This window comes from Sparus aurata, chromosome 19 (genome assembly GCF_900880675.1).
Source record: "Sparus aurata chromosome 19, fSpaAur1.1, whole genome shotgun sequence".
NCBI lineage: Eukaryota > Metazoa > Chordata > Actinopteri > Spariformes > Sparidae > Sparus > Sparus aurata.
The window spans coordinates 19,538,220-19,552,164 of NC_044205.1; the positions used below are offsets into that span (position 1 = coordinate 19,538,220).

A 13,945-nucleotide genomic window follows, 5' to 3' on the forward strand; every position below is an offset into this window, starting at 1 on the left:
CTGTTAAAGGGCACCTCCACTGATTTTACACATTTAAATTTGTTTACAGGTCTTGGGGAGCATAACTGCATATATGAAAATATAATCTGAAGCCTTTTGTGACTCCAGAGGAAGCTGCATGTTATTTGATAAATTGATGTCACTCAGTGGCTAAGATGCATTGTGGGTAATGTAGGCTGCATGTTTTAAAAGGACAAAGTGTTGGTAAAAAAAAGTGTTAGTTCTGGTTATGTTGAATTTGATCATTAGAGTCCAGAGTTAGACCGCTGGGCCGCCCTTTAATACAGTTTGTTGAAACATTAAAAAATCTCTCAATGAAGTTCTTCTGATTAGAAATTCTTCCCCAAAACTACAAAGTGCATCTTTTAAATAATCAATTCAGAGGAGAAAAAAAGATTAATTTCATATTCAGTGTTTGAGCCTCTTTTCACTTTGCTATCTTTTGTTGAAAATACATTTGCTAAAGTTCATCTGAATATATGTTTATTATGAGTTCGTGCAACATACCCAAATAAACATGTAGAGGATGTTGTGAATGTTGTTAAATCGAAATCAGACATCTTCATCAAATTACTGATATTACAGCTTGAATTGATGCACACACACACACACATTCACAGAGGCACGCAAACCGCCCTCGAACCTGCTGACAGGTTCTACAAAGATGCCAAAAGGATGATTCATTTGTGGTATTTAGCTATGATCTTTAAAGTGAGTTATGGAGGCACATTATTGGTTTGTAACGCATTGAATGGTTTTGATCCTTTGATGATAAAAGAAGCTCTGAAGCAACTGATTAAAAAAAGATATGTATATATATACTTATATCTGTACCCACAGTGGAGTGATGCCTCAGTCAGGATCCACACTTTTCATATATTATGTTTTATATAATCTATTTGTATCAGATATTCGGTCGATGAAACTGTGATCTTGTTGTTCTGTTCTGTACATCAATCCCTCCCTCTGTGACTCTGCCTGAGGTTTGTTCCATCTTTTTTTCCCTGTTAAAAGGGTTTTTGTTTCAACGTGGCAAGTTTTTCCTTTATCGAAAGGAGGGTCTAAGGACAGATTGTGTTATTCACTGTACATACTGTAAAGCCCACTGAGGCAATTTGATTGTGAGTTCTGGGCTTTATAAATTAGAATGTATTTGATTTAAATGAATAGACAAGTTACAGAAAGTTCACATTCACAGACAGATTACACATGTGGTAATGTTGATTTTAGGGGAAATTCTAAATAAATAAATCTACTTGGTTGTACAAAAGTGTTATAATCAATCATTTTCATATGCATTTTAAATATTTTTAAAAAACATTTAGGTATTTCTGCCTCCAAGTCTACATTAAATCTGGGTTATTTATTCTTGTTTTATTTTAAACATATTTTACATACATAAACATACACATGCATTTATTTTTAACTTATTTATTTTTTTATTTTTTACACAAGACTGATGTCTATTTGTGTATTATCCGTCTCTGACAAATAAATAAATAAATGAATAAATAAATATTAAATTTGACCTAAACTATCATCTCGATTTCTGTCTGCGCCTGAAGGGGCTGCTACGTCACATCCGCCGTTTCCCTCCGGAAGTACAGTTAATTTTTATTCACAGGAAAGAAAAAAAACACAGCTGTTGTTGAAAAAGAAAACATCAAAGTGAGTTTCATTGACGAATGTCTCGCCTTTGCCTCTCCGCAGAGATCAGTATCGTGTGAACCGCTCTCTGCGCCCTCTGCTCAGTCTGTCTGGCTGCTGTTTCGCTCACTTGAACAGCGAGTCTCGCTTCGCTCATTTGTTGCGAGTTGCCTGCTGCTAGCGTTAGCTCCCACCACTGTGGACTTCCAGCTAGCCCACCAGCCACTGCTAGCTTGCTAAGCTAACTGACCATTTCTGTTTGTGCCTGCACTTCTCCTGCTGACAACTGTCTGTGTCGACTGTTAGGCGGTCCTAAAGTTAATTTATTGAAGTGGCGAGTGAGTGAGGGAACGTGAATCGTACATTGTGTGACTCGCTGACCGACGAGTTTATCTGCGATTTCTCAGTGTTTATGTCCAGCGATAGCCAGCCTTGTTGCTTGTGAGGAAAACCAGGTAGCAGTTTATGCGTTTGGGAAAGTACTATCGATCGTGCTAATATAACACAAGTCTCGAATTTGCTTATTGAATATGGACACAGATAATTTATTTCTTGTGATAGTGTCACACTTCATCTTGCCATCTAGAAGAAAAATAGACTCTAAGCTAAATTTATTTAACATTAACTTAAGTTACATCTACTCTGTTGTCCTGTATTTATCATGCTTATTGTAATCTCTATGTTTTGTCTAATATTTTGACAGAATGCCAGCCCCAAAGAGAGGGTCATCTCCTCATGATCCTCAGCCCAAGATGAGGAAACTGGATGATGACGGGGAGGCTCTGCCATCCAAAACTGCACCAGCTGACATCAAGAAGTCCCCCAAAACAGGGCATTCATGGGAAAAGACAGCAATCCCACGGACTAAGAAAAAACTGTCCAGTTCAGTGGAAGGGGGAAATATACCAGCCAAGTCATCCAACCAGGGTTCTCCTCCCAAGGATTCCAGCATAATCATCTCAGACCCTCCTGTCAAAAAAGCCAAGCTCCTGAAAGCCACAAGTGCCTCCTGCGGAGAAGCTCCCTCACAGATAGCTAACTCCAAAGCTTCCCTGAAGCGAACAGCCTCCACAGAGTCCGATGACGAGTTGAGCAGTGATGATAATAAGAGGGACCTCTTTAGAGAAAGGGCTGATGGCGACAAGGCCCGCTGCATCAGACAGTATTCAAATAAAGTCAAAGCTAAACGCAGGGCTGAAGAGTCACCGTCTGACCCACAGGAGAAAAGCCAAGGGTCACCATCTGCACCTTCAGACATGATTCAGATGGACCATAATTATGGCAGATTTTCAGATTCGTCAAGTGGGAGTGATGCTAATCAGGACGAGAACAAGGAATCTAAACAAGACAGAGATGAAATTTCAGTCACTGCAACACAAGCAGAGTCAAAGGAAACCGTAGTCTCTGCAACACGGAGTACAACATCCAGCAGTGAATTTGAATGTGCAGCCGACGGAAGTGAACTTAAGGAACTGGAAAGTGTTGAACCCCAAAAGCTCATGAAAAATGAAGCATCGTGTAGGGAAACAATAGACTCTGTCACTGCAACAACTACAGATAAGAGTTGCATCACATCTGAGGTAGGCGGAAAAGAAAAGGATGTTGCAGAGTCCATTAAAAGCCAAAAGGATGTAGATAATGAGACACAAGCGTCGTTAGTGGCACCACTATGTTTGAGTATCAGCGAGGCAAATCCGGGCCGCGAAGGTGAAGCACAGGCAGATGAAAGGACAGACTCAGCTCATAGAAGTCAGACAGATGTGAGCAGTGAAAGTAAGGTTAACACAGAGTCTGTTTCTGAGGAGATAAAGCTGGATATGAAAAGTAAAAGTATGGAAGGAGAGCATACAGAGCAGGGAGTGGCTGAAGCTGCCAGTGTCTCTGCGGGCCATAGCGATGTTGGTATAGAAGATAATTCTCTGTCAGATGAAACCAACCCTGCACCAGAAGCGATCCTGGTACGAGGTCGTAATCCAGAGACAGAGGAAAATCTACCAACGCCAGAGTTTGTTGGCAATGCAGAGGCTCAAACAGACCTCAGTTTCAAAATTCAAGTCACTTTTAAAGAGGATTCAAAATGTGAGCGCCTGCAGGATCGCGTGAGCCACGAAGTGCCAGGTAGAATTACAAGCGACGGTGTGAGCAAAATAGTCAGAAAGTCAGAAGAAAAGCTTGAAGAAAGTGAAAGGAAAGAGTTCCCGTCGACTCAGACTGTTGCTGTGGCTGATCCCGGGACTTTAGCCGAGCTGCAGCTGAGACGAGAGGTGACGACTGACGGCTGCACTGAAATAACGACGGCGGATTATGTGCCTGTTCAGGAGCAATCTCAGAGCGAGGTGTCCTCCAGGTGTGTCACAGTCTCCGAGGGTCAGATCAACATGCAGACAAAGGGAACATCAGAGCAGCAGACTGACTCAGCACCTCAGGGGGATTTACAAAACCAAGGGAACCACAAAGTTAATGACCACACTTCGGAAACACCTGTTGAAGTCAAAGAGAAGATGAACCTTGCCTGTGCCAGCGCACCAAATAGTCAAATCAAAACGGGCAAACAGACTTCATCCAAGCAGGAGATTTCTAATCAAGCCACTATAGTGGAAATACAAAACCTAAAGAGCCAGGAAGTGTGTGAACGTGCTGCAGACATATCTACACATGATGAAGATCACATGGTAAATTCTGAAAATGACGATGAGGTGAAGGTTGAACGCACCGGTGCCCCTGAGAATCGGATGGAAGTGGAAATGGAAATGCAGACAACTGTGCAGACTACAGTGGAAGTACAAAGCCAGAACAGACGGGAAGTCAGTGAACTCACAACAGACATATCCACCGACGGTTGTCCAGATATTATGACTGAAAAGTCTGAAATAATGGAAAATAAAGACACGGCGGACTTTGGGAGGCAGACTACAATGACACCAGAAATCTCTCATCCTACGTCTGCAGTGGAAGCACAAAGCCAGCCGAGTCCAAAAGCCAGTGGACGCCTCACAGACATATCTGATAACACACAGGAACATCTAGTTGCAAATGGTCAGAGCAGCAAAGATGAGGGCAGGGTTGAAGATGACATGCAGAGCACAATGACATCAGAGGACATTTCTCACGTAGTACCTTCAGTGGAAACTGAGGTCCTAAAGAGACAACAGGTCACTGAACCTGCGACAGACATATCTGAAAACATTCAAGAGGCTCTAATGAGTCAGCCTCCTGAAAGAAAAGGAAATGATGACGAGGTTATCACAGAATGCATCAGCGCGACCGAGGATCAAAGTGAAATTAATTTGCAGAATACAGCAACGCCAGAGGAGATTTCCGCTCCAGCAGAAACCGAGAGAGGTCAGGAGGTCAGTGAACTCACGGCAGAAGTTCAACAAGAATTTATTGTTGCCAGAACTGAGATGGAAGAGAACAAGGACGAGGTTATCGCAGAATGTTCGGCTGCAACTGAGAATCAAAACGAAATTAATGCGCACGCAGCAGCAAAACCAGGGGAGATTTCTGATCCACCATCCACAGCGGAAGTACAAAGCCCGGGGAGCTTGGAGGTCAGTGAACTCGGCACAGAAGCTCAGAAAGGCCTGGTGAGTTGTGAGAGTAGAGAAGATGAAGACAAGCTTGAATGTGTTGGTGCTGCAGAGGCTCAAATAAATGTGGAAACTACTACAAAGCCAGAGGAGATTTGTAACGCAGCACCCACTACTGAGCAGCAAAACCAGAGGACGAAGGAAGTCAATGAGCTCCCTATTGCCTCGTCAAATGAATTTCCAAAACCTCTTCCTATTGCTCATTCTGAGACCAAGGATAACGAACACATGCAGACGGAGCCTAGTGCCAAGCATATCGAAGCAGATATGGGTGTAATAAGTGGATCAATAGAAAGGGTAGATCCTGCGTTAGAAGAGGAAACTGGGAGGGAGACGATTAATGAGGTCAAAGGAGAGGCCGCAATCATTTCCTCCGATAAGGCCGACAAAACTGTCAGTGATACTGAAGGACACAGAGAAGGAACTGGAGACAGTGAAGTCATAGTTTTTGTTTGCGGCCAACCAGATGACGCTGATGTTGTTATTCAGGCGTCAGAAGAGCAGATCAAGACGGTCAATCGGGCAGAGGTTGAGGTTCATGAAAACCAGGTAGTGTACGAGCCCATTAGTAGTCCAGAGAGTAATGATGGTAGAGAGATTTCTTCAGCGTCGGAGAATCACGATGGTGTGTCTTTATTGGGCATCCAGAATTCAGAAACCCAGCAGATGGAAGGAGACTCATCTACTAATAATGAAGAAAACAGAGACATTCGTACCCAGGAGCTTGAAAATGCGGAAAAGGAACGAATTTGTGTTTCTGATATGGAAGTACGAACCGTCAGTGTGCCAGAGAGTTGTGTCTCTGCACAGTTGGAGCAGAGTAACATGAGTGTGGATGTGAAACAAGTTGCAGTGATCAGCTCTAGCGATGACATCAGCATGCCAGATGGCCAGTTGGTGGATCCAATGGGAGAGAGTGAAAGAAATGGGTACCCAGACAGTATCAGTGCCACAGAATTTTCTGAACAGGTGCGAGAAGGCACCGGGCCACCGGAGGACGCAGACGTCACTGTGACAACGACTACAGCCACCACTAAAGTTGAAATACCGGATAGTACGTCGGAGGAGTTTGTGATCTTGACACCAGTCCCGCAGAGTGAAATTCACTTTGATATTGTCACGCAAGCAGCGGCCGAATCAGGGTTGTCAGTCTCGCTTCCAGAGCAGGTGAATCCAGACAGTGCACAGGCAGGTGAAGTGGAAAATGAAAGGATTTTAAATGGTCCCCAACAAACCGTCTTCACCGAGGCAGAGGTGCAGCAATGTCAAACAAGTGTCGAGGTCAAAGACGCCACGGTGACCAATTCAAGTGAGGTTTCAGATCAGAATAGGATTGAGACTGAACTTTCAACTGAGGAAGGTGTTGAAGTTATTGCAAATTCTGATCATTGTCAGCAACCTTCAGCTGACATGATGATCGTTCATACCTCAGAAACTGAAACGACAAGCTCTGACGCTCAAGTCGCAAATGAAGATTCTAATGTACTTGTGATAGAAAACGCTGATGCTGATTTGGACCTGCAAGAAGTGCAGATTCTGGAGGATATAGAGATCGGCCGTGAGATTGTAGTAGCAGAGGAAGACAATGAGGAAGATAGTGACATCACAATAATCGAAAAAACCCAGGAAACACCAAAGGCAGTCCCTTCTAAAACATCTGAGGAAAAGGTCAGTGAGAAAAAAGATGACTCTTTTGGAACCAACTTGAAGCAAAACAGCGCAGCTGAAAAGTCGAAGTTGATGAGTGGAGATGATAAAAAGGTTCAGGAAGCAGATAAACCCAAGAAACAAGAGATGAACACGCAGGCCAGAACCAAAGCCCGCCTGGCAGCCCTGGCTGAGCAAAAGGCTGCAGCATCTAAGAGATCAGCAAACAGGCAGCAGCTGAACCTCTTAGCCCTCTGTCAGGAAATCGCAGAGGACATTGCTACAGACAGCAATCTGTTGAAGAGGATCGAGGAAGAGAAGCAAGCAGCAGCGGCGGCGGCGGCGGCGGCAGCTGCAGCAGCCGCGGCAGCAGCAGCAGCAGCGGTGGCGGCAGCAGAAGTGGCAGCCAAGAGTGAAGCCAGCAAGAAGAAAAGTGCTCCTGTTAACACACAGGATTCAGACACTGTTAATGTTGCGACTCCTGCTGGACCCGAAGAGTGCTCAGCTTCGGCGGGCCCTGCTGAGGTGGAATCTACTTCCCAGCCCTCGACGGCTGATTCTGCTGAGGCTAAGCCTGCTGGAGAGACTCCAAAGAGGCGTTTCTTCATCTCACAGGTCCAGGTGCCACTGAAAGCCCACGAGAAAAAGAAGCTAACCAGATATCAAAGATTAAGACAGGTTGAACTGCAGAGAGAGAAAATGTCTTGGGCGCGTGTGAAGAAGCTGAAATCTGACCAAGCAAATCAGATGATTTCTGACATGGATTGGCAAGCACCCTTGTCTGCATTTCCTTCATTTTCAGTGACTCAACCTGCAGCCAGTCCATCTAAATCCCCTCTCCCAAGTCCCGCCTCAACTAGCAAGCCAGCAACACCAAAAGCAGAAGTTCCACATGTTGACACTCCTAACGCCGAACCCGCTAAAACGGAACCCTCCAAAACTGAACCCACTATACCTGAGCCTGTCAAAACTGAACCCACTAAACCTGAACCTGCCAAAATTGAAACCCCGAAAACTGGGCCTCCAACTACCGAAACCCGTAAATCTACAAGGCTAAGCAAGGCTCAAACTCCTGAACAAACCCCTTCTCCGGGGTCTGCCCCAAAAGTGACCAGATCAGCGGCCAAGAGGACCCTCCCAGCAGTACCCCCTCCCATGCCCAACGGACTTAAAGCTCAAAAACAGAAGCCTGTAGAGTACAAGCCATACAGACCCAGGCCCAAGTTTACCTTTGACGACTTTGAACTCGATGATGACCCCGTGCCAGTTGCTCCAATCAAGCCCAGCCCTCAGACGAGGCCCGCACAGCCGACAGGACCCAACGCTCAGTCAAACCCCACAGCTCAACCTAAGCCGGCGGCTCAGTCAAGACCAACAGTTTCATCACAGCTTTCCAACCAGGCGAGACTCAAAGCTCAAACAACACCCGGTGGACAGATCTCAGGTCAGTCAAAGTCTGCTGCTGCACCAACACTCCAGTCAAAAGCCACAGCTACTGCCGCAGCCTCTCCGAGAGCTGCTCCTACAGCTAAGGCTCCGTTAAAGCCTCCTGTTTTGACTCAGTCAAGAGCAGTTTCAGCTCCAGGTCAGTCCAAGCCTGCTGCTTCTGCTTCACCTCAGCTGAAGCTTACTGCTAGTGGAGGTGCAGCACAGCTCAAGCAGTCTACTTCAACAACATCTCAGCCTAGTGGTTCTACCAAATCTGCTGCTCCTGTTGGTTCAACACCTCAGAAAACCCAAAATCCCTCCTCATCAGAAGACATCAAGTGCAAGGTAACTCAGAAATAAATATATATGTGACAAACAGATTTTTTGAACAAAGATGTTACTTATCCTTTCTCTGTGTCTTACGTAGGCTACAGCTGGTCCTCTGCCATCAGCTCCCACCTCTTCTCTTCCCTCTGAAAAGGATTTGAAAGTGTCTGATGGCACTCAGCAGGGTGAAGAAAAGCCTGCAGGTACTGTTTTATTCATGCCCACCTTGGCCGTTTGGTATTATTTGTGCTGTTCACACTGGATTATGAAATGCATCCCACTGTGTCTGACAGACGGTAATTATCTGCTCACCCTCATGGCAATAGAAATTTGGATGAAGTTTTCTTTGTCCACAAATGTTTCTGGAGCCTCACAGCGAGACCGCATTGCAACTTTCTTCCAAACAACTAAAACAGCTGAAGAAAAATATGAAACGGCTCCATACAGCTCGTCCAACACGATCCAGTTCTCCGAAAGCCCTGAGATCCCAAATTGATTTGAAAGCACGTTCTTTACCCCCTTTTTTAAGATGAAATGTCCACTGTAGCTGCTAAGCACAAGCTTGTGTGTGTGTCAATGGTGTAAATGGTCTTTTCAAATCAGTTTCAGAACTAGTGGAGACTAGGATTACGTACATACGTTCATTCGCCCCATTCTTGTAATTGCAATCTGTCAAGACTGTCCCCTAAGACTCACACACAAATGACTACTGGCATAAATTGATGAGGTTATGACTTTTGATATCCTAAAGTTCAAAGGCCAGCTTCATTGTGACTTCAAAATAGTCTGCAAATGGTTCGGCCATTATTCAATGCCAACACTCTCGAACAGCAACGTGACGTGTGCTTGGAGGCATACGGCGTCTTGATGCAGTAATTCTATTATGTGTTAGGGTTTTTTTTACGTTTTAAAAGTTGTCAGTTGTTTGGGAGAATGCTGCAATGGGCTTGTCTTCCGTAAAGCCCCAGAAATGATTTGCGGACCACGAAACTTGACCAGATGATCTGAGTTTCTGTTGGCAGGGTGGTGAGTAGATACTGATGAATTTTCATTCTTGGTTGAGCTGTTTCTTTAATCATCAAGAAGGCTGTTGATATTGTGTCCCAGTTATTGCATATTGAATGACAACAGAGAGCCAAAAGAAGTGAGAAGTTGTTTTGTTTTTTTCCTCAGACACAACTCCGACTGTTTGCTCTAAATCGTACTGCTGTATAAGAATCTCGCCTTTTCTTACAGGCACTGATGTTGCTCTGTCTCCAGGGAATAAGACAGAAACAGCGAAGACAGCTGAGAAGACGTCGGATAAATCTTGTCAAGAGTAAGAACTTTCTCCCACGTCTAAATTTGACGGATTTTTCCTTGTAGCAATAGAAATAGGAACTAACACGATATGTGTTTGTATCACAGCAGAGCAGCGAAGCCACAAGATGGCGGGACACCTCTCTCTGATGCTTGTCTGCAGAAAGAAGTCAAGAAGCTAAAGGAGGCTGACAAAGATGGCACCCAAACCATTATTGTGAGTGTCCACCTTTTTGGATCGCAGGATTCCGGAGTGTCCCAACCCTTCAGACTGCGATCAGTAATTAAGAGCATCTGTCTGTTGTTGCACCGTGCAACGCAAGTAAACTTTCAACTGCAGCTCAGACTTTGCTGAAGCTGCCGAGTGTTGTCAGTCAGAATAATGTTGTTGTGGGCTTTTCAGCATAACTAAGGATAGCTGAAAAATATAAAGTATCTTTTGTAATCTTTTAATCTGTTGTTTTCTTCGTCTCGTAGGATGCAGGACAGAAGCATTTCGGAGCCGTAGCCTGCAGTGTGTGTGGGATGCTCTACTCTGCTGCCAACCCCGAAGACGAGTCTCAACATTTACTCTTCCACAACCAGTTCATCAGCGCTGTCAAATACGTGGTGAGAGGAAGTTTCCTTAAATTGTCTTGCCTACTGTCTCGCAATATTGACTCATCAGACGCACGAGGCCTCTTCTAAAAACACACTGAGCGAGCATTCAAACCGAGCAAATTTACACGACGAGTATTTGTTCACTTTAGTTTGTCTGGACACGGACCGCGTTAAAAGTGAGAAGGTAATTTGAACCCATTGCAGGAAACAGCTGTAGGTGTGGCATGTCTGTAAGTATTCAATAAATAGTGTAATACCTATTATTTAGTCTGCATATCAGTGTAGTGTTCGCTTTATCTGCAAGTGTTCAGAAATACTGGGTTTGCAGTGTTTTCTCAGCATGCAAGAGGATGTAGCTATGAGATGATGGAGCTGACAATAACAACACTTCAACATATTATGTAAAGGTGTGAATGTGACAAAAGCAGAACAGTCTGTTACAGTATTAACTTGAATCTAGTATGCATTGAGTGTATCAAATTAAAAGCATAATTTAGCATTGTTTTCTCCTTCCTTCTTCAGGGATGGAAGAAAGAGAGGATTCTGGGAGAGTATCCTGACGGCAAGATCATTCTCGTCCTGCCAGATGATCCCAAATATGCTCTGAAGAAGGTAAAGTGTGTTTACAGGGTGACCTGTGACATTAATTGCAGTCTCCCTTCAGATAAATCGGAATAAAAGAGACAAGGTCAATGTTGCTGGAGCGTGATGAATCGGTAACCTTGGGTCGTATAAACACAAACTGACTTGTGAATTAACTGTAGAGTTACACGGGGCAACACTTTCAGGAATACATTTGAAGGCAGCATGATGGAGACTTGTTGCATTGCATCAGAATAAAGGAAAGTTTTGTGATGTTCAGTGAATCACATATAAACACCTATGAATCAGAATGTTTCAGCAGCCGACAGAAAACATGGTGCGAAACGTGAACTGTAAACCGGGCCTTTATGAAACACGTACAGCACTCTTCATTCAAATAAGAGCTGCAACTATTACTTACAAATTATTAAATAAATTGGTAACTATTTTGACAATACATGAATCAGTTTGAGTAATTTTTTGAAGAAGAAATTTTCAAATTGATCTAATTTTTAGTTTCTTTCCTGCTATGTGACAGTAATCAGAAAATCGTTGGGTTGTGGGCAAAAAAGACATTCAAGGACATTTTCTTTTGGGAAAACACTGATCAAAGTTTTGACCATCTTCTGTATTTTTAGACCAAGACAGTAATTGGAAAATAAGATCGACAAATGAATCAGCAGTGAAAATAAATGAATAAATCTTTGGCCCTGAGCAAACAAACACCACCATTACTCATTAACTGTTTGTCCCTCAGGTTGAGGAGATCAGGGAGGTGGTGGACAGTGACCTCGGCTTCCAGCAGGTGGAGACCAAGTGTCCCTCCAAGACCAAGACCTTCCTCTTCATCTCCAACGACAAGAAAGTGGGTGGATGCCTTATAGCAGAGCACATACAAGAGGTAAGAGACAGCAAAAGGAAATGTATGTTGAGAATGTAAGAAAACAAAACTGCATCAGTAGACTGAGCCCTCTGACTGCTCACAGGGATACAGGGTGATTGAGGAGCCAACACCGGAGGGCTCAGAGGGAGAGAAGGTGATGTTTGAACGTCAGAGAGCTTGGTGCTGCTCCACAACGGCGGAGCCGGCCATCTGTGGCATCAGCCGCATCTGGGTCGTCAGCATGATGAGACGCCAGGGCATCGCATCACGTCTGCTCGAGTGCCTCAGGTCAGTGCGTCTTCAAAGCATCAAGATTTGATGTTTAATCACCTAAAAAAAAAAATCAAAACATAACTAACGCTGTTTTTGATTTGTTGCACAGGAACAACTTTGTATACGGTTCATATCTGAGTAAAGACGAGATCGCTTTCTCCGACCCGACCCCTGATGGAAAGCTCTTTGCCACACATTATTTTGGCACTTCTCAGTTTTTGGTTTATAACTTTGTGAGCGGAACACATTTGACCCAGCCCAAAACTGACACAGTATGACAGGTAACAGCGGATTTAACAGAGACACTCACTGACCAACGGGACGCACCTGATGCAGAATCTGTATTTGCATAACAACAACAAAAAAAAAAAACTGTAAAATTTCTCCTTGATGAGGATCAACATTGGTTTAAATCTCAGGATGAAAACAACGGTGTTGTTGAAAAATGTTATTAACTTCCCCTTTAATCCCTCCTTGAATAGTATTTTGAAAAAGAGTATTTTTCTTTATACATTTTTAAGTAAACACTTGGTTTTATTAGATGTATAGAGTTTACATGCATGACCTGACAGCAATAGCAAACAAAGAGCATTTCACTGTTTTTCTTTTAATCCCTGAGAAGCATAAAGTCGACTATTAAACAAAAAAGTATTTTAAAGTTTTGTCCTCATTCTGTTTTGCTTTTATGTACACGATGAAGTTAATGTGAGGTTTTGTTCATGTCCATCTCTTAATGGTTGACAGTGATGCTGCCATCGTTTCAGATCATGTTTAAGCACCATCGGTATTGCTTTTCGGTTCCTACTGGGCGGCTAAGGTCGATGTTTTCCCATAATTTCACCGTCACATTTCAAACTAATCATCTGAACCAGGTGATTCAATCAGAGGGACTCATTTCAACAATCTTATTGGAGAAATGTGGGTCAGAACGGTAGCTTGGGCAAAGATCACCTTGCCTGAAATGTTTAGTTTTTCAAGCTGAGCCATATACTGTAAACCATTTTAACCGGGCATTGTAGCCTGTACTGTATGAGTGCTGTCTTTTTAATTTCACCGGAGCTGTCTATTGCTTTATTTGTGCCTGAATGAAATAATGCGTGACTTAAATTTTATTTTTTTCTTTTCTTTTTTTGTTTTTGTTCGTGTAGAGAACCATCCTGCTATTACTTAGTAACAACAAATTAAAATGTATATCAAATGATCATGTAGATTTATGCATTCTATAACAAAAAACGTTTGATGAACGATGAGGAAGGTCTGAAGGCTCAGGTGTTACATGGTATTTCAACCCAGATTTACAGTATCATTGTAATCCATACCTTATTTTCTTCCTCCCTCTTGTTAAACAGTTGCTCTTAGAAAAGATGTGTTGTGTAAGAAAAATAACGTTGATTTATACGAAGCTGTTATGTAAATATTTATTTAAATAATAAACCGTTTAAAACATTTTTCGCTTGCTTGGTTTTCTTTATGGAGCTTGTGAAGTAGCTGCTTTTGACCCACTGTAGTCTCACTGTGTTGCGTTGGTCACTAATGCCATCTAGTGGACGCTGAATGCTGTCTATCATTCAGCTTAGATTTATTACTGATGATCTGTATAGCACCCATTAATGTGTCTTGTAGATGGTAGGGTGGCCCTCCCTGAGCAGTGTTATTCATCTATAAGGGA

General features: G+C 43.3%; 1 protein-coding gene across 3 annotated transcripts; it reads left to right on the forward strand.

The window, feature by feature from the left end:
- The first annotated feature begins 1,566 nt into the window (after positions 1-1,566).
- Positions 1,567-13,724, forward strand: LOC115570066 (microtubule-associated protein futsch-like). 3 transcript variants are annotated; one of them, XM_030398324.1, is made up of 10 exons: positions 1,567-1,668; positions 2,351-8,657; positions 8,740-8,842; positions 9,876-9,957; positions 10,047-10,155; positions 10,416-10,547; positions 11,061-11,150; positions 11,878-12,021; positions 12,107-12,291; positions 12,386-13,724. In XM_030398324.1, the coding sequence occupies exons 2-10, from the start codon at positions 2,352-2,354 to the stop codon at positions 12,552-12,554; spliced, it is 7,320 nt and encodes a 2,439-aa protein (XP_030254184.1). In that variant the 5' UTR covers positions 1,567-1,668; position 2,351; the 3' UTR covers positions 12,555-13,724. The 3 variants fall into 3 exon arrangements, with proteins under 3 accessions (XP_030254184.1, XP_030254186.1, XP_030254185.1); XM_030398326.1 differs by having other exon boundaries at positions 10,050-10,155; XM_030398325.1 differs by lacking the exon at positions 1,567-1,668 and adding an exon at positions 1,711-2,102.
- Positions 13,725-13,945: the final 221 nt, after the last annotated feature.